Raw genomic sequence first — 27,215 nt, 5'->3', positions numbered from 1 at the left:
CAGTTATTGAGAAATTAAAATACCCAAAGACGGTGACCCAGGTCTGATCCAGCTGATCGTCTGATGATAAAGATTCTCCCTGACTGTAAAACGGATCCACCTGAGCTGGAGACAGACACAGCTGCTGCACGCCTGCAGAGAGAGAGACAGAGAAGGACGGACAGGGACAGACAGGGACAGACTTACACTGAGTCACTTTATCAGGGACAACTGTAAAATACGACAGCTCTGCCATAAATTCTACATTTACAAAATGTACAAAGTTGAGCTCCTGTTGAATTCTGGCAGATATTCAAAATATCAAAGTATTGTCAGAATGAATATTTTCCATAGCTTTCATTGACAGGTTGATAAATCAGATGGTTGTTTATTGTAGACAGAGAATTTTACCCTTGTGTGATAATTAATTGCACAACAGAGAAATCCAGTTCGTATTTTGATCCTTTAAAATCAAATCTTTCTACTATACATGGAGGTCATACAAAGGCTGGACAGGTTATCGATGTTAGTACTACTAGTGACATAGTAGTACTCACTAGTACTACTAGTGGGATAGTAGTACCAGCAGTAGTAATATTATCAGTCTGTACCTGCTCCTGCTCCTGTTCCTGGAGTTGAGGCCTGACGTGCGGACAGAGGGGACTGCATGACTGGGAAAGACTGAGAGAGACGGTTTGGTGTCATCAGTTCTGGTACAAATCACCTGGTTCAATGCAAAAACTGTTTTATTTAGAAATAAAACTGTGACACGTACTAACCTGTCTGTGAGCATTGAGGGGCGTTGCTATAGTAACCAGGTCATCACGGATACTGCGGACAGGGGGGGCTCCGCTTTTATCTTTGGGGGTGGGAACAACTGGCTGAGGGGCAGAACCTCCTCCTCCTCCTAAAATGAAAGACGGGAGACATTAACAACAATCAGCGGATCTGCAGGTGGGTGTGTCTTCTTGTCAACTTCCGGGCGAACCTGTGCTTTCCAGGATGGGCATGGAGAGGCTGAAGGGGCGTGGCTGCGGAGTAGTCGGAGCTGGCAGGTCGCCCATCAAAAAGCCGGGCAGGAACTGAGCTCCGGAGGTGGGCTTCGGAGACGTGGGCGAGCCCAGGGTCATTGGTTCAGTTCCCACTGACAGAGAGACAGTTGGTTTGAAACAGGCGGCCACAGACAGAGTCAGTGGACAGATACTGAAGATGATGCAACAGGAACTCAACTACACGTTCTCCCACGTTAAACAAAGTGAACGTCAGTAACTGAAGTTAGACTTCAATTATCTTAAACCACAAAACAAGAATATCCAGGACAGAGATTATTACTCTCATTGATTCATCTGCCAATTATCGTTCTTCTGATTGATTCTCAAAACTATTTAAAATTAAATAAAGTTCTATCCTCAAATACCTTGTTTTCACAGCTGCTACTAAAAACTGTTACCACCACTGGTTCAATGATCAACTGTTTTATGAATGAAATATGAGAAATGACTTTTACAGACTTTTCAAAAGGATGTTATATAAAACCCAGTTAACAGTCACACTGCCCAGAGAGTGAAGGGTTTAAACCAGTGGGGAGGATGATGATGATGATAATATCATAATTATTATAATTATGGAAGAAGCATCAACTTAGTGACACATGTCAGCAGAATGGAATCAATCAACTTTAATGAAAAGCCGCAGCTAACCCTGAGCTAACCCAGAGCTAACCCTGAGTTACCCTGAGCTCTCAGATCGTTCATATTAGATCTATAGAGAGTTTCAGTGAGCTCTGTTACCTTGAAGCTCCATCTTCTCTGCTTCTTCTTTCAGGCCGCGATTTTCAAAAGTAGGAAATGACGCCGGGCACAGAGCTAGCCAGTTAGCAGGCTAATGCGGCTAGCAAAGCTAAGTGCTAGGCTGCTACTAAGTGTCCCAGAAGCTCACGGTTGGTGACGATGAAGCTGATGAACTGAAGCTGACAACACCCGGTGAGTTCCACAGGTTTGATATCTGGTGGATCTGTTTGTTTCAGAGAAGCTGGAGACGTGGAGGGAGAGTGGGAGCACCGCAGCTAACACAACGACTTCCGGCACATTTAGACTGCGTCATGTCAAGAGGCGTTCAGGGAAGTCGGGTTTTATGCGTAATTTATGGAACGTGTGTATCTTTTTATTGGGCAGGTTTTTAATTTTACTTTGTTTTGACATGTCTCAGAGACACATGTACTTTTAAACGATTTGTTCAACTAGTTTAGTTTCGCTTTATTTTGGGACTCAGGTCATATCAGTATATAAAAGAAGTACAATGATCCCACTTTGAGTTCCCACAGGGATTAAAAACACACTTTATTTAAAAACAGACTTTATTTATTCATGATTAGTCATTTTGGAATTGGAAATTCAAGTCGATAGATATCTGGTCCCTTGTGGTTACAAAGGTGGCAGTAGACGGCACGGTCTGAACAACTTTAGAGTTCTTTAGATATTTCATGGCATCGATGTATAAGTTTGTTCTTAGGAACATGAAAAACTACTTTGAACCATTTAACTATAGGTAAATAAGAACAAGATTAAACTTTATTGTCATTGTGCATGTACAACGACAATGAAATACAACCAGAAGTGCAAAGGCAGTATTATTTGTATTTATAAGTGCAGGAACGTGAGTACTACAGCTTAAGTGATGCTATAACTTACAATATCCACGTGGTGGACAGTTGCCATATACAGATATATACACGTGAATAGCATAAATACATCCCTTCCATTTTAATATTAAATATCAATGTGAGACATTTTCATGTGATCCTACACAAAATGAGCAAACAAAAAAAAACATGCGGGTGTGAACGCAACGAACGTTTACGCTCACGTCATCAAAATGCGTCCAGCGGCACAGGTCACAGGTTGTAAGTTACATTTACGTAGAGAAAATAAAATGAGTGTAAATTGACGGTGTGAAAATAAAGTAATGAAATAAACTTCTACTGAACTCACTTTACTTTGAAAAGTCAGATGATAAACATGTATTTGTCTAACCGCCATGGTTGTGTTTTTATTGTGAAACGCAGTGAGCGGAAGCGGAAGTGTGTGTGAGTGAGTGCAGCTTGATGCCGGTGTGAACCTCTTCACAGTCTGTGGTGTGAACCGGATCCAGAACCGGATCCAGAACCGGAGCCTCAGTGTTTCAGCCCTGAAGTGAACTCGACTCTCCGGTAACAAGCTGAAGATTTTTATTCTTTCACATCTGAACTGATTCATTTCTACACAAAAGTCAATGTCGCTCTTTAGCTAAGTGGCTAATTAGCCTGCAGGGTGTCATTACTGCTGCTGAGCGGAGCTAGCTGCTAGCTTAGCTTGGTTCTTAGCTTCTCTGCTGAGAAACAAAAAGAGAGAAAGTGAAGATTTGAATGTGATGAAGAGAAGAACCAGTGAAGTGTGACTGTGGCTGAATGTAGAGACACAGAGTCTCTGCTCGGTACTCACGTTCTACACTTTCAATGGTTCTCACAGTTCACATGTTTCAAATCCACGTTTATAGAAGTTCTGTGTCTGTCTGTCTGTCTGTCTGTCTGTGTGTGTGTGTGTCTGTGTGTGTGTCTGTGTCTGCAGGGAACTTCAGCTACAACTCATGATATATTATATATATATATATATATATTAATGTATACTATATACTAACACATTTACTCCTTCATGATTCTTCATGTTTTTTTCAGTTAATTAATCTATAAATTACCAGAACATGTGAAATATTTGATATTCAGTTCACAGTGATACAGATACAATCCTCAGACTCCTACTACTTTTACTCCTTAGTTACAATCTGAAGTGGTTTTAACTCAATATGCTTAAAGAGTAAACATTTGAACGAGCAGTTGTAGGACTCCTGCTCTTACTGCAGCCTGAGGGGACGTGGAGGGACGTGAAGGGACGTGAAGGGACGTGAAGGGACGTGGAGGGCAAAAAAGGGGGATGGTGCGAAGTAGCTAACCGCTCCCATGCTCTGAGCCACTTCACCCAAACCACGTCCTGCTGGACGTTAACTGATGAATTCATTTTGATTTTAATTAGATTCAGCTTCACTTGTTGCTACAACACACATGGGGGGGGGGGGGGGGGGACTCAGCGCTGATCATGGTTCAGGTTTAAAAACAAGAGAACAACATTAGATGCATCCATGTTTCATTGATATGTAAAGATCCACAGTGCACATCTGTCTGTGGACAATGGGCAGTGTGTATTGGTTATATCTACTTTGAAAACACTTTGAAAATACTTTGTTTACGTGGTAGTAAACGTTGGCTGCAGGATGTTTCTTTAGCTGCATTGCTGGTTGGACCTGCTCATCCTCACTAATCATTAGAACGATGATTGTATCTCTGTGTTCCAGCTGCTCTGGTTGTCGCTGGTCACGGTGGCTGCACTGGGAGGACAGGCGATGGGGTTCAGGGTTGTCCTCGGGGTTCAGGGGCGCCGTCACATCCGGTTAACGCTGCCGTTGCTGCTCTGCGTCGCCATGATGGCGGCAGTTTGGGCGGAAGGTCAAGACTACTACAATCTGCTGGGAGTCAGCAGGGAGGCGACGACCAGAGAGATACGACAGGCCTTCAAGAAGCTGGCGCTCACCATGCACCCCGACAAAAACCCCGTGAGTTACTCTGAGAAACGCTGAACCTGTCGACACATTTCAACTGTGACTAACAACACCCAGATCCAAGCGTCAGTGTTCAGACTCTAAACCCTGATGAAACTGTCGTGCTGCAGGGCGACTCCTCGGCCCACGAGAAGTTCCTGCAGGTGAATCGAGCTTACGAGGTTCTGAAGGACGAAGACCTCCGGAAGAAGTACGACAAATATGGAGAAAAGGGATTGGACGAGCAGCAGGGAGGACGCTACGAGAGCTGGAACTTCTACCGCTATGACTTTGGTACGTCTCCACAGTAAGAGTGCTCACATGTCATTTCACTGAGAGTTGTTTAATGGGTCATGTCTCTGTTCAGGTATCTATGACGATGATTTGGAGATCATCACGTTGGACAGCGGAGATTTCGGTGAGTGGGACTTTTATCAACTTTGACGCAGTCTGAACGACGCTCAGTCAAACCGATCTTCATCGGTAGTAACCGCTGTTTGTGGCGTTTCAGAGGCGGCAGTGAACTCCGGAGAAATCTGGTTCATCAACTTCTATTTCCCACGATGCTCCCACTGTCACCAGCTGGCTCCAACGGTAACCACACGATGAACCCGCTCACGTCGAACCTTTCACTTTAACCTCATATATCATTTTCGATTGTAGCCGAGTGTAAATCCCACGTGTCTGTGTCTCAGTGGAGGGAGTTTGCCAAAGAGATGGACGCAGTGATCAGGATCGGAGCAGTAAACTGTGGAGACAACAACCACCTCTGCCGGCGGAAAGGGATCAACAATTACCCGAGTCTGTTCATATACAGATCAGGACAGGTCGGTTCACAGACACACATCGTTTCACCTCTAATCAGCTGATGAAGTGAGCGTGAGGCTGCGTTCAGGAGTCACATGTTGATATGTGACGTGGAGCTGCTGCGTTCACACTGAGTACACTCTCGTATTGTCTGTTGTGTTCATGTCGTAAATCTGATTAATGTGAAGTCTGTTAGCTTAGCATCAGAGCCGTCCTCTCCAGGCAACACTCTTGTTTCTTTTTCTACAGAAACCAGAGAAGTTTAACGGGGAGCGTTCTAAAGACGAGCTGGTCCGCTTCTCCATGCAGTTCATCACAACAACCGTCACCCAGCTCTGGCAAAGTGAGCGACTCCCAACTGTTTACATTTTAATTGAGTTAATGACTCGTTAGTGAATATCAGGGCTCGTTTATTTGACCTGTGAGTGCGGCTCCTTGTTTTATAGGTAACGTGTTCAGCGAGATCGAGAGTGCGTTCTCGTCCGGGCTCGGCTGGCTCATCACCTTCTGCTCCGACACTGGAGGTAACACGTTCTCTTTCAACGCCTGGAAGTGTTCTCACATGTTGCACGTGTGTGTCACATGTGTGTCACATGTGTGTCACATGTGTGTAACATGTGTGTAACATGGGACGCACAAAGACATGTTGCTTAGTAACAGAATCTCCTCTGAAGGAGGAGCAGTGATGGTGAAAAGTCAGAGCAGGGATTTCTTTTCTCTGAGCGATGACGAGGTGGAACTGTTGCTGACAGGAAGTGTTACTGATGAGAACCAATCAGAAGAGAACGTGGGCGTCACCGTTTACTAAAGTCTCAGTTTGTTTTCGGACTAAAACACAAAACCAGAGTTTTCAAAATAAATGTTTCCTTTCCTCCGTCTCAGATTGTCTGGAGCCGAGAACGACACAGAAGTTGGCAGGAATGTTGGTGAGAATTCAGAATTACTGTTTGAGTTAAAAGTTCTGTAAATGTTTAATATATTGTAAACAATGACACGTTACACCTGCATGTGTCACATGACTATGAAAGACTAGTTTGATAAAATGTTATATTAACTTTGTGAACGTCTGAACGCAGGACGGTCTGGTGAAGGTGGGATGGATGGACTGCATCACAGAGGAACAGCTCTGTCACAGTTTCCAGGTAAACTTTATACTGCAGTACTACTGATACTAGTATTGAATAATGTGTACACGTGATTCTTTATGGGAAAAAAAACTTTCACCACCATGAAGGAGATACATCGAGGTATCATCTGCAAATCAAACACCACACAACGTCATCTGTTCTGGAAACTTTTATACTCAGCAGCAGAAACACATTTTAACTCTAGCAATAACAAATAATCAATAATTATAATATTACGTCATATGCTAGTATTTATATTTATTCCCTCTCTGCTGTCTGTCAGGTGACCGGCGGAGCGACGGCTTTATTCCCTCCTGGTTCATCTCTGGATCAACAAGACAGCGTGCTGGTGAGTGACAGAACACATTACTTCCTGTGTGGACAACATAGTATTGTATGTAGTAATACTGTGTGTAGTACTGCAGTAGTGACTCAGTGTGTTCATGTTTCAGTGGCTGAATACTCTGGACAGCAAAGAGGTTTACACTCAGGTCATGAACCATCTGCCCGATCTGGAACTGCTGACGAGCGACAGCTTCCAGGTACACAACGCTTACACAACGTTACATAACGTTACACAACACTACACATGTATCACTCACCACAGGTTACCATGACAGCACATGATGGTTGTAGCCTGTGATGATGTGTAACTTCCTGTTTCCAGAGCAAACTGGCCCGTCATCGCTGGTTGATCAGTTTTACGTTTGGGGACAGAAGCTCCACCTCCAGCGAGTACAAGAAGCTCCAAGCTTACCTCAAGAATGACCACATACAGGTACCTGTCTGTCCGTCCGTCACTGCGTCCGCCTGTCTCTCTGTCTGACCCTGTCTGTGTCCTCAGGTCGGCAGAGTTAACTGCATCACAGACTCGGAGCTGTGTCAGTCGCTCTACATCCATAAACCCTGCGTGGCTGTTTTCAAAGGACTGGGAATCCACAACTTCGAGATCCACCACGGTCAGTACCACAGACCAGTCCACGGACCAAACCACAGACCGAACCACAGACCAGTCCACGGACCGAACCACAGACTGAACCACTGACCGAACCACTGACTGAACCACTGACTGAATCACTGACTGAACCACAGACTGAATCACTGTCCTTTTACCATTAGTGATTAAATGTGTTAAAGCTCAAAGTCAAGGTCACTGTGACCTCTGCAGACACATGTGCTGTAGACTGTTGTGTCATTATTGACTAGTTATTGTTTCGTCCAGTCGTCCGTCTCTTCACTCTCTGTCTGTCTGACTTGTATCTTTGCGCAGGTAAAGATGTGTTGTACAACATCGTGGGTTTTGCGAAGGACAGCGTTCGTGCTCATGTGACGACTCTGCAGCCCGACAACTTCCCCTCTGACAGAAAGGAGCCGTGGCTGGTGGACTTCTTTGCTCCGGTTTGTAACCACTTCACTTTCCTGACAGCAGCTCGGAGGCACCGGATCAGAAAAACCTTTCTGGCCACGTCAGCACTGATAAGTTTGACTTAAGCTCAGATTGTTATGTTTCAAACTCTGCTGCTCGATGACCGACTGACTCCGTGTTTACCTTCAGGGCTGGAGATGGAGCTCCACCTACAACACAAACATGAGACATAATGAGACGGACACTGAGACGCAGACACACCTCACTTCCATATAAATATAAATGTCACTTTGTTCCATGACGGTTTTAATGTCTTGTAAAGTGTTTAAAGATAAATAGAATCAAGCAAACATCAGTGTTGAGAGGGACGAGACGGAGTCTGACTGTGAATAAAGACGGACAATACGTCTCCATTTCCTTTTTCAAATAAAGTCAAAATGTCTCGGGTACAGATGCTGCCATCTGTCGCCCAAACACACGCCTGACCGCGAGTGAATCTGGGACTTATCAGAAAAGAGAACTCTGTGACGCTGAGGTTAGATCTTAGTTTGAGAAAGGTTTGATCTGTGATTGCAGTGGTGTCCACCGTGTCGAGCTTTACTTCCTGAACTGAGAAAAGCGTCCATCCACTTGGCTGGACAGATGAAGTTTGGAACTCTGGACTGTACCATCCACCACAACCTCTGCTCCAGGGTAAGCACACACACACACACACACATCTGGACTGTACCATCCATCGTGAGATAGGCGGCAGACTGAAAACCTTTCCTCTCTGTGTCTCAGTATAACATCCAAGCGTACCCCACCACAGTGATCTTCAACGGCTCCTCCCTTCACGAATATGAGGGACAGCATTCAGCAGACGGCATCCTGGAGTTCATACAGGTATGACATCACACCAATGACATCATGATGCGACACAGTATCCACAAGTTACAGTCTGACAACAGTTACAGTCGTTGTCAAGACAGAACTAGAGCTGCTGTCAGACGTGCACAGAACTCTCTGGAGGAGGAGAACTCTGGGTAAACTCCGGTCTGGAAACGACTACATGTGCTGAGCCATGACGGAGGCGGGACTACGTCGACACAGGGCTGTTATTAAACACGGACTGGGACTTTATAGATGTGACGAGACTGAAATGTTGTTTAAAAACCCTCTCTTCATTTTCACCGACTATAAAATACTATTATACTTTTATAAAAGAGGAGAGATTGAATTAATCTGAAACTAAACCAACACGAACCTTTGACCCGAACCACAACACCACAGCTGAGTGAGGCTCAGATTCGTGAAGAGCTTCTCTCTGTCTCTGCAGGATCTGGTGAATCCATCTGTGGTCGTCCTGGATTCTTCCAGCTTCACTGAGAGAGTTAAAGGTAAAACTAGTCCTGACGATGGGGAACAGGGTTTCACTGACGAGCTACGTTCACGCGAACATGTTTTTTATTTTAAAACAAAAACAATCTCCACTCTCACGAGAGTTTTAGCTCCGGATTAGAAATGAATGAGTAGCAGATTTGTCCTCTGCAGGTTGTTTCTTACTGAAAATACTACGAACGATGTGTTTCAGTGTTTCCTGTGCAGGAGAGGATTTCACTTTAACACACTTTTGAAATTCACAAAAACAGAATGTTACAGTATCTAAAAGGAAAGTGAGGATATATAGAATTTAAACCATTGACTTCTTTGTGCAGGTGTTTAAGTTTCCTGATCTAACCGGTGATTTGTTTGCAGGTCGAGCTGAAGGGCAGATCTGGGCGGTGGACTTCTACGCTCCGTGGTGTGGACCCTGTCAGGCTCTGATGCCTGAGTGGAGACGCATGGCGAGGGTAGAAAACACGTCGCATTTCGAACCACAGATTAATGAACACGTAACGATGTGAACGATTAGAAAGTGACTGAAACACAATAGTATTGGTGCAACACAATTCAACGAGAACAACCAAAGACCTTTACGGTTATTTTACTCTTTGCAGATATCTCTGACTGCAGATCTGCAGGAGAACAACTATTCTTATTATTGTTAATACTCAGAACCATCTTTAGACTGTTGTTGTGTTATTGTTTACTGTCACTGAGCTGATGGTGCTCGAGTGTTCCCGCTCTCTGTCGCTGCCTGATGTTTAAATCCAACACGTAGTTTAGTCGTCGGTCTCAGTGTCTCTCTCGGTTCCTCTCAGCTGCTGTCGGGTCAGATCCTGGTCGGCTCAGTCGACTGTCAGCGGTTTCAGTCGTTCTGTCAGAGTCAGGGTGTGAGGGCGTACCCTGAAATCCGACTGTACCCCGGCAACGCCCGACAACCAGAGCGCTTCATGTATGTAACACACTCTGTCTCTCTGTCTTTCTGTCTGCGGGACGTTATTTGTGGGACATATTAATGTCTCCACACATTTCTCACCCCTCTGCCTCGCTCTGTCTCTGCAGGAGTTACAATGGTTGGCACAGAGACGCTCAGTCTCTGAGAACATGGGCACTGAGGTGAGACTCGAGTCTTTCTGTCTGTCCGCCCCCTCCTCTGTGTGTTTCCATGTTGCTAACATGTTGTGTCTCCAGCTCTTTACCCAGAGCGTCGGTGGACTTGACTCCAGAGACGTTCAGGTCTCAGGTTCTGTCAGGTCGGGATCACTGGGTTCTGGATTTTTACGCCCCCTGGTGTGGACCCTGTCAACACTTTGCTCCAGAGTTTGAGATCCTGGCTCGGGTGAGAGAACGGCGTCTTTTTAGAATTCAATCTTTTTTTATCCAGTGTCTTGTTTTCCTGTGGTTCCCGTCACAGCCGGGTTCACCCTGTGACACGAAACCTCTACCGCCACGTTCTCTAAAGGGACGTTCTCTCTGTGGTTCTTCGAGGTTCTTTGCCAAATGTTTGTCTGATTGACAGATTCTCAAAGGGGAGATTCGTGCGGGGAAGGTCGACTGTCAGGCTCATTATCAGACCTGTCAATCAGCTGGAATCACCGCCTACCCAACAGTCCGGTTTTACCCGTACCTGGGAACAAGGAGGGTGAGGACGCAGTTAAAAACACCCCGTCTCACTGACAACACGCAAGTTGATGTAGTGGTGTAATTGTGAAAGAGTCGAAGATGGACTGAACTCGAGTTTATGTGTGTGTGTGTGTGTGTGTGTGTGTGTGTGTTGACAGTACGAACACAGTGGTGAACTCATCAACAGCCGGGACGCTCATGTGATTGCTGACACCATCCGACAGAGACTACAGAAGCTGTTGCCACGGTTACACAGCGATCCAAAGGTGAGAGTATCTTGTTCGTGTTAAGTTCGGATGCGAACGATCTGGAGAAGAAGATCCTGACGTCTGTTGTTTTCCCTGCAGGATGAACTCTGATGACCTCGGCCATCGAGCCCGAGACAGACCAGCATCATGTGATCTCCAGAGGAGGGGGGGGGGGGCGGCGGACTTGATTGGTCCGGAAGCAGCGACCAATCGACTAACACTTCTTTATAGGACTACAGCAGTGGTGCAGACGGACAGACGGAGCGTTACCTGCCGTGTTGAATGTACTGAAAACTTCTGCCTTGTTTTTACTTGTTTTTATTTTGTCTCCATCGTTTGTATTTACTCTATGAAGTAAAACTGTGGGACGCCGTGCACGTTACTGACACGCACACATTGTGTTGACTTTCATTGATCTTGTAGAAACTGTTGGACAATAAAACGGTTTCTTTCACATCAGTTTTAAAACCTTCACTTCTGCTTTCCTTCTACTTTTATTATGAATCCTCAGACGTCACAGTGAGGTGAAATATTAAGTGAATTGATTCCTGATTTATTTATATATTGGAACATGTCTCAAACATTCTCTGGTTCTGCATCATGAGTTTAATATTTGTGGTTTTGGATTCGTGGACAGTTTGTTTCTCTGCTCCATGTTTAATGTCATCACACTGTCAGGATGTGAATGAATGAAAATAACTGATGGAATAAACGATGAGTGGTTGTACTGTTCCAGTTACACCAGCAGGTGTCTCTGTGGCTCCTCTGTTCAAGTGACGCGGCTACTGATGAAACGGTTTCTATGGCAACAGCTTCAATCCGCCTGTAATAAATGAAGTAATGTAATGTGACGACCCGCCTCTGGAGGCAGCAGAGGCCAGGTGACGTCCATGCACGTGTTCAGGTGTGACTGATGACGTCACTGTCTCCTGGTGACCTGGATCAGTCCATCGTGGGTCTCCTGAGATCGTTGACTCCTCTGACCTGAACGAGGATCCAGGTGAAACAGTCGACCTCCACACTGGAGAGGCTCCTTCAGGTTTGCTCACCGGGTTCTTTGGTGAACTGCACGTTGTTGATCTGGAAGGTACTGACACACACACACACACACACACACACACTCACACTCAGCTGTGTGGCAGTGAAAGCTTGTAACACAACCACAGTCGTAGTCATGTGACTCCTGCAGCTTGTTTCAACAGCTGCACAGGAGTGTGTGTGAAGTCAACCCCCTCACACTAGTGAGGCAGGTCGTGCTGTTTCACCTGGACCCTCATCCAGGTCAGAGACCAACGTGAACCAACACGTGCGTGGACTCACCAACCATTCAGAAATCATTTATCTGTCACTCTGCCTCTGACGGCAGCCAGCGGGGCAGGAGCCATGTTGTCCGTCACATTCTTCACCTTGAGGGAATTTCTTCAAACTGAGTCCAAATGTTCAGTTGGACTCGTGGACGAACGTTTTCGAGTTGGTTGGTTCGTTTTCAAGATCACAGCTGCCTCACAAAACACGTGTTTGGCCTCTTGAACGTCTTAAGTCTGCTTTGGAAGAATTTCTTCAAGTGTTGACCAGTTGTCAGTGTTGGAGGTTCGCTACAGAAATAAAGTTTATTATTATTAAGTTGTTCCTGAGGTCAGTTGCAACACACATCTGCACGGACGCCCATTTCTAGCTTTGTTAAAAAAACACTGCCAATCACTTTATAAATAATAAATAAAAAGAAAATGCAGATTTCCTTCAACCCTAGCCGACATCTGTCAGTGAGATATTCTGTTTGTCCAATGTTGCAGAAATAAAGATGTTTAGTTTTCCACAAGCCGAGCTTTGTCCAGAGACGAGCTGCAGATGCCAGTGACATGGAGCCGTCAGACACATGTAGAGTATCACAAGTGTAAATACTGAAGAACCACGTTAGCTTGGGTTCTCGTACTGTAATTAACGACCTCAGGTACTTTCCACCTCTGAGTGTAAATAAAGCCGGACATGTTTGTGTGGATCGGTCGCTCCCTCCTCTCAGTGTTTTGTGGGCAGTCGGAGGTCAGCATTGACGCAGCGCTGCTCCATAAACCACTGGAACCACTTACTGTGTGTGCGCTCTATTGTTTCATGATGGGAAATGGAGCAGCAAGTTGGACAAACACTGGCTGAGGTACGGTGGGAACCAACCTGGTGGTGTGTGTGTGTGTGTGTGTGTGTGTGTGTGTGTGTGTGTGTGTCAGATTTAATCCACTCTCCGTGTTGGTCCGTGCAGACTTTGGCCGTGCGTGACGCTGTGTGCTGATGAACACATGCACAGTTTAACACAGCCGGTCACAATTACCAGGCCGCAACAGAAACTCATATTAGTTTGAATCTGTGCATTTTTAACTGTTTCCTGTCAGCGTCTGTTTCCACATGTTTCCCTCTGGACTGAGTTAAAGTAGTAAAACAAACTTGTAACTGACTCTTCCACCGCTGGTGAAAACTGGACCGAGCCGGAGCTGAAACATCTGGAGCAGAGTCCAATCTGAACCAAACCATACTAACACACTGGGTCAAAGACAGCACGGCTCATCCACCAACGACAGGTCAAGTGTGGAAATGTGACTGTGAACTGTTTGATTCTGGGCTGAACACCAACAAATGAACGATGGCGGTTATACTGGACCGAACCAGGGAAACTAGAAAAGACTCCGTTCATACCTCCGTCCCAACAGCCCCTGAAACTCAACCAAGCTGCACCAAATCACACACACCCAAAAATATGAGTCATCAAACTTTACCAGATGTTTTTTCTTCAAGATCCACGAGTTAGAGAACAAGTTGAAAAGTTTGACGGGTTCTTTACCCGAATCACGTCCTTCACCAAACAAGCTCCCCGGTGGAGCCAATCACTGGACTGAGGAACGGAGATCAAGCTAACATCAGATACGAAACCAAGACGTCCGACTGAGGCTTCAGAACAGAAGCTCACAAACCAACGGTGACGTCACCATAAAATATCTGCGAGAACAAGAATGAAACTTCGTGAAGCAGAACTAAAACCAGGCTCAGACATCGAACCAGCTGACGCTCCAGAACTCATGGACTTCCTGCTGTTCACCAGCTGATGAGTTAATGAGGCTCTGTTTGTGGTGATGCCCCCTAGTGGTGGAAACACACTTACTGCAGCTTCAACTGCTGCGTCAGCTGCAGGAACATGAATAGATCCACTGAGCTCCTCAAGAAACAGACCTCATACCAGGAGGAGGAGGAGGAGGAGGAGGAGAGGAGGAGGGGAAACAGACTACATCTTATATCAACGGAAGGAGGAGGAGAGGAGGAGAAGAGGAGGAGGGAAGGAGAGGAAACAGGCTACACCTTATATCAACAAGAGGAAAGGAGGAGAAGAGTAGAGGACAAAGAGAGGAGGTGGAGGAGGGGAGAAACAGGGGAAATTGAGGAGAGAGGAGGAGAGCAAGAGGAAAGGAAGAAGGAAGGAAGACGAGAGGAGGGGGAGGAACGGGAGAGGAGAGGAGGGGAGAGGAGGAAAGGGATAAGGAGGTGTATAACAGCAGTAAATCCATGAAAACATTTTCTCTTCTCTCTCATGAAAACTGCAGCTGAGAAAACACTGATGGAAATAAGTAGCCAGGAACTACTGGAAGAACGCCACACACACACACACACACACACACACACACACACACACACACACACACACACACACACACACACACTCTCTCTCTCTCTCTCTCTGCTCAGTTAAAGTGAAGCTCGGTTTATTTGACTCCATGTTAACATTGAAATCTATATTTTCACAGTTTGTTTTCGTGTCAGATGTTCGAATCGTCTCTCACTGTAAAGACTAATAAAGGTTTGACATTAACACTAAATCAACTTGTTTAACATTAGTGTGTAGTGAGGCCTCAGCACTTTAAACTGTTACCGTGGTGATTCACGTCCAGATCAAACTGGGTTGTGTTCTCTTGTGTTTATTGTATTAGATAACTTAACATATATTATATTATATAGTTGAGCTGTGTGTCTGTGGTGTTGTGTTCTCTTGTGTTTATTATTCATCGGTGAAGATTTTAAAGTCAAATGAAACTGAATTTAGTTGATGGTTCAGATCTAAGTTTGAATGATTCCTGAGGTTACATGTCGACTGTGTGTTGTTCATGTGAGGAGGACGAACTCCGGAGAAAGAGCGGCTGAGTGGACATTCACTGGAGTTCATGTATGAAAGGAGACACAGACACGAGCAGTGAAACTCAGACTCTTGAAACTGTTCCCTCTGGTTTATGTTGTAATTCACATGTGAACAGAATATATTAGATATAAAATATGTGACTGACATAGAACTGAATCCATGGACAGACTTGAGAGACGACGGGCACAGATCTCCAACAGCCCCTCACCCACCCCTCGTACTCAACGAGACAGTGAGTCTCTCTCTCTGGTCGTTTTGTGTCTCTGTCATTTTGTCTCTTTGTAGTTGACGATGAAGGAGACGTCTCTTCTTCGACCCGTCCTGTAATCCATCACCGGCTCAATCCCACTGAAGACGTGAAGTCTCTGGTTCCTCTCTTCTTCCTCTTGCTGCTGTTTGAACGTGAATCATTTTCCTTCCGTTGTCAGGGTTCAGTAAAGTTCAGGTCGTGGTTACAGACCTATCATCATAGTCCGCATGTCGGTAAACGTCCTCCATGCTGCGGTAACATGGTCCACATCCGCTGTTATTAAAGACCGTGACCATGGAGCCGGCTCGGCTGCCGCGGAGAGTTGGTCCAACACGAGTGTCAGGTACAGACTGAGCTGTGCTAGGTTTAGTGCTACAGCTGAGAAGCTACACCACCTATCTTTACTTTATTGAGAGCTTTAGGTGTAGACACACACACACACACACACACTTACACACGCTTACACACACACACACACACACACACACACTGACAAACACGCACACTAAATAATGTTTGTGCAAAGAAGATAAATGACAAAAATCAGATGGATGAAGAGATGAACTACATTCAGTTACAACAGCCTGTTATAGTGCAATTATATCTACACACTGACACACACACACACACACACACACACACACACACACAGTCAGATCTCAGTGGCGACCCCCGCGCTGACCTCCTTGACCTCCTTGACCTCCTTGACTTCCTTGACCTCCTTGACCTCCTTGACCTCCGCTCTGCAGGATCTGATCCCATTTCTGCAGAGACAGGAAGTGAAGAGGCAACGTTAACGTGTGTGTGTGTGTGTGTGTGTGTGTGTGTGTGTGTGTGTGTGTGTGTGTGTGAGAGAATCGCACCTTGACCTTCTTGCTCATTTTGTCCCTCCACCTCTGAGCGATGGAGCTGTCAATCAGAAGCAACCTGTGACCACAGAGGGAGGAGTTTAATGAGAAAAATAAAATAATTTTAGCTGCTGGTTTGAATAAGTTGTAAATGTCTTAAATTACATTTATTATAAATGTAGGAATGAGTTGCATTGTCAGTCTGTGTGTGACCACGTCTGCCAGCTGGTCTGTACTTCTTCACAGTTTTGGTCCTGAATTTATTTTTAAGAGTCTCAGAAAGTTTAAGTTAATCTTGTTTATCGCTGGAACGACCCGGGAGCCGAGGAGTGGGATCAGAGAGACTAACTGGAGGAACACCGGTCGGACACAGCATCAAGTCGAAGTTTAAAAGTCTTTTCCATCAGCTGGACTTGCATCTACTTGTATCTCAGTTCTTCTTTTTGTTCAAGCTGCTCATACCTGGACGTCTCCTCGTTCTCATAGCCCATAATGAGGTACTCCTCCCCGGGAGTCAGAGGAGGACACAGGCAGGAGGACGAGTAGTAGAGCGTCTGCGCCTCTTTGGGAATGTTGACCAAAGAAGACTTGAGCACCTCCTTCACCTCCACCACCGCTGTGGGCTCCAGACCACGATTCCTCACCTCCCGCACCCTGGCCCTGATCACTGAGGGAGAGACGCACATACTTTCTACATCTCTACCCTTCTTCATAGAAACATCGGCTCCTGCGTGTGACTCAGGACAGACCATAATTCAGGCGTCTCAAGTCTTGAATTTAAAAGACGACTCACCGTAGTTGTAGTTGTTCTTCAGGTAGGTTTTCAGAGCCATTCGGACGCTTTTACATTTGCAGCGATCTGCAGCAAAACACAGGAAACTGTTACATAAGCTGGGTCTCGATTCAGGGGCAGCGTCCTTCGGAGGACGCGGCCTTTGTGGGCCGTGAAGGCTGAACCGAGCTGAGACAGTCCGGTTCACGGAGGCTATCGGGGAAGTCGTGCTGCTGTGACTCACTGGCTCCAGCTCCCTGGTCTATTTTTATTTCTTTTTTATTCATGTGGACACAACAGAACCTTCGCCTACGACTGAGCTAATCGGTCAAAGAGTCACGTGTCTCTTTAAGTGATGCGTTTAAAAAGTGAGCGAGACGAAGCAGCAGGAAGGGGAGGAGCTGTCGTGCGATGGGGGGGAACTTCTGGAGGTGATTCGACAAATCAACAACCTCAACAGGAAACATGCTGCGAGTTATTTGTGATGAATGGACGTTGATCTGAACGTTATTTACAAAATAAAAGCTCTTAATCATACAACAGGACGAGTTACGGACAGGAGGACGGACAGGAGGACGGACAGGAGGACGGACAGGTCACCTCTGTTTGGTCCTCTGCAGTGGAGGTTGTTGGAGTCCATCGGAAAGTCTGGACTGGATTCTGAGGACCAAACACACAAGATGAGATTTTTTCAGTGAACTGGTTTTCTGGACGTTTGGTTTTTTCAGATGCACAAAAACATTTTGGTGAGAAAACTTGTTTCTAAAGACGATGAGAGGAGGTCAAAGGTCAGACCTGGGTTACACCTGGCTGGGTCCTGGTAGTACGGATCTGCAGAGACACAGAGAAGCACCGATCAACGTCGTCACAGAATTCAGACAGAACCCCCCCCCCCCCTTGTTTCTACAGTTCATACAGTTTTTTGGGGGGTGGGGGGGGCGACCCAGAACACACTGGAGGGATTGTACTGTACATTCCATCTGGAAACATTGAACAAAGAAGTTTTGAGTCTGCAGCGACCACGACCAGGTCCTGAGAGGGAAGGTCGGATGTTCATTAAATCTAAAGGGTTCATGGACGCAGCAGAAATAAGAACGGCCACAGGAATGAAATGATGCAGAAGACAGGGTTCTGAAAGAGTCTCACTGAGACACAGAAACAACCAGAGACAGAAGAGGGATGGAAGATGTTATTACTTCTACGAGCTGAGTGTTTCCTTCTTCCTCTGGTCTCGACTGACGATGTTGTTTAGTTTGGAACGACGACTGTAAATAAAGATAGATTCCATGACAGCTTCACTCTTTGTACACAGCTGCTTTTACACGACTCTCCTAAGTGATCCGTACTTTCAAGTGTGAGCGAGGTTTTATTTACGTTCATCGCACTATGTGACATGAAACAAGCCCCACAGAAGCTTTCACAGATTCTTCTGGCTCCGTCCCGTGCTGGTGTGACGTTCACTGAACTTTTAGCAGCAGAGACAAACTGGGGCTGCTTCAGATTTATGTTCCAACAGGAGACAAATGTCTTAAAGCAACATTCGGTCTGGCGTCCTGCTGAAAATCACAGGAACGACTTCAACCATCCACCCTGACCGAACCTCAGCGAATCAACAACTCACACCGAGGGAAAATCCCCAAACCCCGCTGAGCCCGGTCGAGCTCGGGCAGCTCGCAGATATGTACGTGGGTGTGTCATTACGGAGGTCGAGAGGATTCTGATGAGGTTTAGACTTTTTCTAAACTCGCTGGTGCAGGGTCTGTTCAAAGAAGCAGAGGACAGTGAGGGTTTTATTGAGTGTAGGACGAGTGGGCCGCCTGAATCAAGGAGCTCTTTGAGAAAGTGGCTGGGAGTGAAGTCGGAGGGGAAATGACTCACGCTATCTGTTGGAGCGGGAGCAGAAACAAGCTGAGAGGAGAAACACGACAGAAAACACTGATGGAGCTGCAGCCGAGCAGAGGAAGCAGTTTCCTGATGCTCCGTGTTCTCCAGGACAGAAGTGAAGCTCTCGCTTTTACAGGAGAGAAGTTTCTATTTATTATTCTTATTAAATCTGAGAATGAGTCAATTTGTCAAACGCATATATGAATTTTAAAACTTTTAAGATTTCATTTATTTGAAGTTTTACAGGTAAAAAACATATGGACACATATTGAAAACTCATCATTCATTGTAAGAGTTTAAAGGGTGACATCACCTGGGCCCTCGGCCTTGACGATGGCCTCAGGTGAGATGCAGACGCCGCGGTCGTACAGCGGCAGCTCACTGCAGGCCAGGCTGTCGGGCCAGCTGTGGTTGTAACGCTTCATCACCGGCTCGCAGCCGGTCTTGGCGCGCTCGCACACCGCCTTGCAGGGTTTGATGGGCTCGTGCTGGAAGTCGATGGTGCAGATGGGAGCGTACATGGCACACAGGAAGAAGAGCAGGTCCGGACTGCAGCCAGTACCTGAACACACGCGTGACACCGGGAACAGTTTGAGTTACTCACAACTTTTTCTACAAGGAAACATAAACTATAATTATACTTGAGTTCAGGTTTCGAGCATGTTTTTCCATTTTTGGACATTGTGGTGGAAACACTGTCTGTGGGCAGCGGTTAACTAACATTTGAGACTTGGCCTGTGTAGGAGACGCTCGTCAGCTCCCATGATGCATCACTCACTGAAGCATACCATGGAGTTGTAAAGGGAAAGAATAATTCCGGACACCCGCTGGTTCTGGAAGTTAAAGCCTCGTTTCACGAACATGAAACTCTCACAGAGACTCATTGATGCAAAACATTAACAATTAACTGAGAAAAGATCTGGTTCTGTAAAACTCCTGTGGACGTCACGTGTCTGAAGCTTCAGGGATTCAACATGTTTAACTGTCGAAAGCTGTTTTCAGACGTGAACTCCAGAAAATGTCCTGAGAAATAGTGTCCGGACATTTTCTGGTTTGTCTTTGACAAATGAAGGAGATGGTCAGACGATGCGTTCAGGGACCTTCCTCACACAGGATGTGTAATGACTGAAAGAGTTCAGCACAGGTTTTAGTTTTTCCTCAGTGGACGACTGAGGTTTGGCTGCTCAGCTCCTCGGTGAAGTCACAGAAATGTTCTGAACTTGTGACCTGAGTCTGCCTCCTGCTTTCTGGCCTGCAGATCTTTCATTAGAACATTTTTCTGGTTAAAGCATTTTGCTTTTCCACTTTCTCTCCCTGCTTCTCCGACCTCAGCTGAGCTCAACGTTCAGCCAAGATCTGAAAGAACTGAACAGAGTCTGCGATGGAAGCTGATCAGCTTCTTCAGGTTGATTCTACTTAACAGGATCTTTACAGCAAATCTCGGTCCAGCTCCAAACAGCAACTCCAGCGTCCTCAGCAGAGCTCATACCTCCGCCAAGACCCAACCCTTTAAATTCAATCAAGCTGCAACACATTTCACTCGCTCATAGAAATCAGTCTTTCAACACGTCTGACTTTTCATCAAGATCCATGAATTATTCTCTGGGAAATCAGTGAAAACCTCAGAAAACGTTTCACCAGTTTCCCGCTGAATATTGGAGATAAACTCTGATAATAACGTCTGTTGTTGCTTTGAATGAACGCAGTGAACATGTGACTCTGACATCTGAAGGCTTTAACATCCAGCTCACTGAAATTCACTGGACAAAGGGAACTGTGCAACATTTACTCTCTGCAGACGTGAGTTCAGTGAAATACGCTGAGTCGACAGGTTGAGATACTGAACGTGGAGCGAGCGAGTTTCAGAGCAGCGCTACGAGCTCAACTTATCAAACACACACACAGATCTGATCTGATCCAAGTTTCCAGTTACTCCATAAAAAAAATATAGAAACATAACTGGAGTAATTATACTTCATCCAAATGTTCTGTGAACACGATAATCCAGAAAACTCACAAAACTAAATTCAAGTCGAATCTCAAAGTATTGTTCTAAAACAAAATCGACATGGAGGGGAGGAGGGGAGGAGGGGAGGAGGAGGGGAGGAGGATTTTATAATTTGGATGAACTTTTAGCATTGAGGCCTGTGTGTGTGTGTGTGTGTGTGTGTGTGTGTGTGTGTGTGTGTTTAATGATCAGCTGCTTCACTCTTGTTGAGTTGATTTGATTTTATTACCTTCTGGACTGAATGAAACCATAAACTGAGGTTTGGCAGCAGCGGCCCGAGCAGCTCCTCCGTGATAATCAGCCTCCACAGTAAAAGACCTTTGAGCTGCTGAACGCTGGATCTGATTTCAGAGAGTTGCTCTGCAGCGTTGGTTCGTCTGTCGGTCGCTCCACTTTCATCCACATTAATTATCTGATATTTCGTTCATTCATGGTTCCCAGAGGATGAATCCTCTCAACTTTTTCTCTCGAGCTCCATCCACCACAGACGAGTCACAGACTGTAATAACTTCACAGATCACTGAACTGCAGCACGTTTCTGTATTTGTGACTCTGCAGCAGTTTTAAATTGATGAAGCTGTTTTCTTTGTGTTTTCTATTTACAGTGTGCTGAGCTCTCTTTGGTGCTAACGTTAGCGTGCTCTCGATCAACATGGTAAAGATAATGTGCTAGACATAATCCTGTTAGCCTCTAGCATAGCTAAAACCTGGAGTTGTTTTATTGAGTTCAGTTTCAGGGAGGAACAAGTTAAGATCATGTTCTAGTGAAAGAGAAACTTTTTTTCCAGTCTTTGTCTTTGTTGCTGAGTTGAATCGTCTCTGATAACATTTTCCTTTCCAGACGTTTTGCTGCCAGAATAGTTTCAGGTCTGTGGTTGTGGATGTAACTGTTGAGTCCAGAGGACAAAACCATTAATGTTCAAAAACGTAAATCAGAGACGAAGAACAGTCGAACATGATTCTGGAGTCAAGAAGAAAATCTAAGTCATAAATGATTTTGGCCACTTCTTCTTCTTTTCGCTGGAACAAGAGGAGGAGGAGGAGGAGATGATGAAGATGAATTATGACTCAGTGATACAGCTGTTAGCGCTGCTCCGGCTTTGAGCTTTTTCCATAAGAATTATTACCAGTCATAAATCACTCTGTTCCTGGGCTTGTTACCATAAATAGATCTGCAGATAATTAAATATGAAAACACAGATTCAGGGTCTTTCTGTCGTTCTTCCTCTTCACTACATCATGTGGAAACTTTTTAAAGCATGGAAAATTACACCCTCGTTAACATGGAAAAACCCCACAGAGCAAACCGTCCAGGATCATGTGACCCTGGTGACCCGCTGCTTTGAGCTGACCTCAGGTTGTTGCAGCTTCAGTGGCAGCGAAGGAAACGCAGAAATCTCACTCTGTTATTTCTGTGGTTTCAGGAACACGAGAGTTGTTCTTGGACATTTGTGACGTTCAGACAATCTTCTGCACTCGATGCCCCGTGATGTCTGCAGCCTCACAGCTCACAGCGAAGCTCTGCAGGAACTACAGTTCACGTCTCCTCAGTAAAAACTCTAAACTACATGGAGAGCAGCCCTAAAACTGCATTTATATATTTAAATACATATATAAGTTCACAGCTGAAAACACACGTCACATGACCGCTCACGTACACTGGTCATGTGATGTAAACAGGAAGCAGATGGTCTCCTCTGCAGTTGGTTGCTTAGTAACAGAAACTCACAGTGATGGTGAGAAGTCAGAGCAGAGGTTTCTTTTCTCTGAGCGGCAGCGAGGTGGAACTGTTGCTGACAGGAAGTGTTAGCGACGCTTTGTGTTCACCGCTGGAAGTCGAGTCATGAGAACCAATCAGAAGAGGACGTGGGCGTCACCGTTTAAAGTCTCAGTTTGTGTTCAGACTAAAACACAAAACCAGAGTTTTCAAACTGAAACCAGATCAGTTTTCTGGTTAATTATGTAAAGAAGTTGTAGGAGTTTGTGTTTTCAACGATCTTCCTAACTAGTTATATTAAAAGTGACCTTAAAGTTCTCATGAAACGTGGGGCGACCATTTTGGAGCAGAGCTGCATTTAACCCAGGACCATCAGTGAGCTGTAACTCAGACCAGCTCTCTGGAGAAGAACGCCCTCGTCCCTGAGTCTCGCTCCACCAGCCAATGTTTTCTTTTCTTTGTCCTGAATAAATGTAATCAGAGCGAAGGTTCTCACAGAATGTTTCCATGCTCCCTGAGCGAAGTGATGGTTGAAGTTTCCTGTGGCTCAGTCAGACCAGAGATTTGATCCAGAGGTGCGGTGGAGTACGCCCACCTCTCGTCAGGGGGATTTACCACATACCTACTCAGAAAGAGCCACAGATGCGTCTCAGTGCAGATGTTACGGCCATGTTGCAGTCGCTCATGTACAGAAGTGGTCGGTTCAAATTCAGCCCTCCGTCCATGAAAATCTGGATCATAACCTCCTCAAACATCTACTGTAGCTAACAAAGTCTTATACACTCGTTTAAAACCTTAAGACCCTTTCACTCAACTGTAAATGAGACATCTTGCTAATAAAGGAACCAACTCTAATCAAACGAAACACTCAACAACAAATGTTGGTGAGAGCTTCAGATAGAATAGAAGATAGTGGTAGAATAAATCACAGCCTCGAGGCTGCTGGGCCGAGTCGGTTCAACTCAGGTTCACGTCACTCAAATCTCAAACAGTAAAGTCAGGAGGCTTGAACCAGGTTTTCAGCCTCCGGCCAAATGGAGGTGACTGGAATTAAGTTTGTGTTTCTGTCAGGTTTGAAAGATATTTGATGGAAAACTTTATTCTCTGCAGCCGACACAACTCGTTCTGAACCCTGAGCTTGTTGAATAATTCAGAGCGTCACTGTGAACAGCTTCTCTGGAAGAAATGAAAACTGAACCAAACCTTGTTTGTTCTGAGGATTGTTCACAGTTACAGATGTGTTCGTACAGAAGTTGTATTTTTCAGTTTCAAACAGGTTTTTCTTCATCGTCTCTCTCCAACCTACAGAATATGACACGCCCACTGACGTCGTCATATAGTTTCTCTCTAGAAAACCTGATTTTTTAAATTTAAAGCTCAACCTGTTTCTCCAACTCCTCTTCTTTCTGTCTCTGTTTTAATTTTCTTTCTCTCCAACAAAACAAGCAGTGATTACGGTCATCATATATCAATCTGGTGATTATTTAGCTGATTAATTGTTTGGTTTGTAAAACTTCTTAAAAGTGTGAAATAAAGTTTTTACATTTCTCAATGTTCAGTTCTTAATTATACGAAACTGAGAAATGCAGCAAAACATTAAATCTGAAAAAATGCAACATTGAAATATCAGGAATGTTTTAATTAAAATGTTAAAAGTTTTGAATGTCATTAATATAGTCGTGGTTGTCATTATCAGTGGGGCTCGGGCAGTTTAATTACATCGTTAAATAATTTACAAACAAAACATTCACACATTTATATTTAGGAAACTCAAAGCAACTCATTCTTGGCACCTTTGCTTAAAAAAGAAAATATTTTGTTAACCAAACAAACTTAACTTTACATTATTGATAAAAGAAGCTAAAACATTATAAACTGTGAAGTAAGATAAAAACAATAAATGACACTGAGAATATTTATAATTCATATAATGCATTTATATATATATATATATATATATATATATATGATCTGTCAGTTAATTACAGATTCAATCAGAGGCTTAATTAGATGTTTAATTAGAGTTGTCACTCACCCAGCAGCCCCTCGAACTGCTCGATGGCCAGCACCGCGTTGTCCTGGGTGCTGTGGTGGAGGTGGTTCGGCATCTTCGTCATGTTCCAGGGCATCGAGCGGCACAGCGGGATTCGAACCGACTCACAGGACGCGGCTCGGACCGCAGCCGGCCACAGAGCACAGGAGGCGGCCAGCAGAGCCACGGAGAGTCCCGGGGAGAACATGACGGAGCTCCGGTCTCAGATAGATCCAACAGAGAGTCTGAGAGAGAGACTATAACATGGAGAGAGAGAGAGAGAGACTATAACATGGAGAGAGAGAGAGAGAGAGACTATAACATGGAGAGAGAGAGAGAAAGAGAGACTATAACATGGAGAGAGAGAGAGAGAGACTATAACATGGAGAGAGAGAGAGAGAGAGACTATAACATGGAGAGAGAGAGAGAAAGAGACTATAACATGGAGAGAGAGAGAGAGAGAGACTATAACATGGAGAGAGAGACTATAACATGGAGAGAGAGAGAGAGAGACTATAACATGGAGAGAGAGAGAGAGACTATAACATGGAGAGAGAGAGAGACTATAACATGGAGAGAGAGAGAGAGAGACTATAACATGGAGAGAGAGAGAGAGACTATAACATGGAGAGAGAGAGAGAGAGACTTTAACTGCATTCTTATTCATACTTTCACCTCCTCCTCCTCCTCCTCTATCTGTCTATACCTCCTCCTCTCTCTCCTTTTCCTCTATCCCTCATTCTCTCCCTCTATCGCTCCTCCTCCTCTATCTGTCTATACATCCTCCTCTCTCTCCTTTTCCTCTCTCCCTCATTCTCTCCTCCTCATTCTCTCCTCCTCATTCTCTCCTCCTCTCCTCTCCTCCTCCTCTCCTCTCCTCCTCCTCCTCTCCTCTCCTCCTCTCCTCCTCTCCTCCTCCTCTCCTCCTCTCCTCCTCCTCCTCCCTCCTTCAGATAGATTCCTTCTAGATGAAAAGTCAACAGTGTGAAGCTGCCAGAGGCTCACAGATGTGTGTGATCATCACATCTCCTGAAGTCACATGTTCAACAGTTACAAGGAAGTACTTGAGACATCGAGTCAAAGTACTTAAACTTTCACTTGAGTATTGTGATAAGTACTTGAACTTTCACTTGAGTATTGTGATAAGTACTTGAAAAGAGTCTTGAAAAGTTTATTCTCAGTCTCATGTTCACCAGTAATAGTGAAAAGTTTCATTCTGGCCCCTGGTCAGCTCCTGGAGACCACATCTCCCAGCATGCCCTGCAGGAGCCCGCGTGTCTAAGACAGCTTAGACAGAATGAACACATTGTGAAATCGTCCCGTGAACAAAGGTGTGAACCACTCAGTGAGCTGACAGGTCATGATGTCACTGTCTCACTGGCAGATGTTGACCTCTGACCCCGGCGAGCTTGTTGCATTAGCAGCTCCGTCATTGGTCCATTGAAGCTGAATGTGACGCTGCAGAAAGCAACTGTGTGTGTAGCAGTAATGGTTGTCAGATGTTGGAGGAGCTTCCCATGTTAGCTTTGAGCTGCAGCCAACACACACACACACACACACACACACACACACACACACACACACACACACACACACACACACACACACACACACACACACACACACAGCCTCTCTGGGTTTTCTGACTCATGGATCAACAAGCAGAAAACTGAGTCAGCACTTTCTCCTCCATCCCTCCTTTCTTTCGTTTTTGTTCTGTCCATCCTCATGATTTAATCTCTGTGAGTGTGTTTGTGTTTCTGACGTTAAAGCCTCTTGTCACACACACACACACACACACTTTTTTACTTTGGCCATTTCTAAGGTATATATATATATATGTATATATACTCAGCCCATAACCTTAACTTAAACCTCACCTTCACTTTTACCATTACCCAGTAAGTGTGTGAGTCTCAGTCGTCAGGTATCTTCAACAAGACACAAGAAGCCAAGTCCAGCTGCCTGAACAACTTCTGAACATTAAAACGTAACCGTCCCCTCAGCTCTGACCCACCTGCACTCCTTAACTCTGACTCAACTAATCAACATGACCCTTTTGTTTTTGTGTCACCGAGTTAGTTTGGTGTTTTTTGTGTTTGAATCTCTCTGAAACATTTATTTTGAAAAGTAACATAAATCTTTACATACTCTTATTGCGCCATCTCCTTGTTTCCTCCTCTCCTCACCTCTTTGCTTCTTTCCTCTCCTTGTTTCCTTCCTTCTCCTCGTCTCTCCCTGAGAGACAAATAAACTTCTCCAGAAACCCGACCTCTCCCTCTCCCTCTCCCTCTCCTTCTCTCTGTCCCTCTCTCTCGCCCTCTGTGTGCGGAAATATTCATGGAAACTGCCAGAATCTTTTCCAAGATAAATAAGAGTCCAGCTG

General features: G+C 45.1%; 3 protein-coding genes across 5 annotated transcripts in view; 1 reads left to right on the top strand and 2 right to left on the bottom strand.

The window, feature by feature from the left end:
• Positions 1 to 2,075, bottom strand: part of nup35 (nucleoporin 35) — a 4,270-nt gene extending 2,195 nt beyond the window's left edge. Inside the window, exons 1-5 of the mRNA XM_020105177.2 lie at positions 1,770 to 2,075; positions 968 to 1,123; positions 759 to 886; positions 591 to 660; positions 24 to 132 (exon numbers count right to left, since the gene is read on the bottom strand). Coding sequence (XP_019960736.1) covers positions 24 to 132; positions 591 to 660; positions 759 to 886; positions 968 to 1,123; positions 1,770 to 1,782 — 476 coding nt within the window. The 5' untranslated portion in view covers positions 1,783 to 2,075. The remainder of the gene's footprint in view (positions 1 to 23; positions 133 to 590; positions 661 to 758; positions 887 to 967; positions 1,124 to 1,769) is intronic.
• A 968-nt stretch (positions 2,076 to 3,043) lies between these two features.
• Positions 3,044 to 11,603, top strand: dnajc10 (DnaJ (Hsp40) homolog, subfamily C, member 10). The gene is made up of 25 exons (XM_069532220.1): positions 3,044 to 3,187; positions 4,366 to 4,623; positions 4,740 to 4,902; positions 4,976 to 5,026; positions 5,120 to 5,202; positions 5,304 to 5,435; positions 5,665 to 5,758; positions 5,862 to 5,939; positions 6,298 to 6,341; positions 6,492 to 6,557; positions 6,826 to 6,891; positions 6,995 to 7,084; positions 7,210 to 7,320; positions 7,387 to 7,501; positions 7,813 to 7,940; positions 8,485 to 8,601; positions 8,692 to 8,793; positions 9,227 to 9,287; positions 9,646 to 9,740; positions 10,092 to 10,225; positions 10,336 to 10,389; positions 10,465 to 10,612; positions 10,793 to 10,915; positions 11,055 to 11,162; positions 11,244 to 11,603. Exons 2-25 carry the CDS (start codon positions 4,414 to 4,416, stop codon positions 11,253 to 11,255), a joined length of 2,385 nt encoding a protein of 794 aa, XP_069388321.1. The 5' UTR covers positions 3,044 to 3,187; positions 4,366 to 4,413; the 3' UTR covers positions 11,256 to 11,603.
• A 3,788-nt stretch (positions 11,604 to 15,391) lies between these two features.
• frzb (frizzled related protein) lies at positions 15,392 to 27,159 on the bottom strand. 3 transcript variants are annotated; one of them, XM_069532935.1, is made up of 9 exons: positions 27,019 to 27,159; positions 24,833 to 25,086; positions 19,386 to 19,634; positions 17,984 to 18,019; positions 17,789 to 17,848; positions 17,210 to 17,275; positions 16,879 to 17,083; positions 16,432 to 16,495; positions 15,392 to 16,332 (listed from the first exon to the last, which is right to left on the bottom strand). In XM_069532935.1, exons 2-9 carry the CDS (start codon positions 25,035 to 25,037, stop codon positions 16,228 to 16,230), a joined length of 990 nt encoding a protein of 329 aa, XP_069389036.1. In that variant the 5' UTR covers positions 25,038 to 25,086; positions 27,019 to 27,159; the 3' UTR covers positions 15,392 to 16,227. The 3 variants fall into 3 exon arrangements, with proteins under 3 accessions (XP_069389036.1, XP_069389038.1, XP_069389037.1); XM_069532937.1 differs by having other exon boundaries at positions 26,981 to 27,107; XM_069532936.1 differs by lacking the exon at positions 27,019 to 27,159 and having other exon boundaries at positions 24,833 to 25,175.
• Positions 27,160 to 27,215: the final 56 nt, after the last annotated feature.

Source organism: Paralichthys olivaceus, chromosome 10 (genome assembly GCF_024713975.1).
Source record: "Paralichthys olivaceus isolate ysfri-2021 chromosome 10, ASM2471397v2, whole genome shotgun sequence".
Classification (NCBI taxonomy): Eukaryota; Metazoa; Chordata; class Actinopteri; order Pleuronectiformes; family Paralichthyidae; genus Paralichthys; species Paralichthys olivaceus.
Note: the sequence above shows the minus strand (reverse complement) of the source record. Positions and strands in the feature narration are given on the sequence as shown.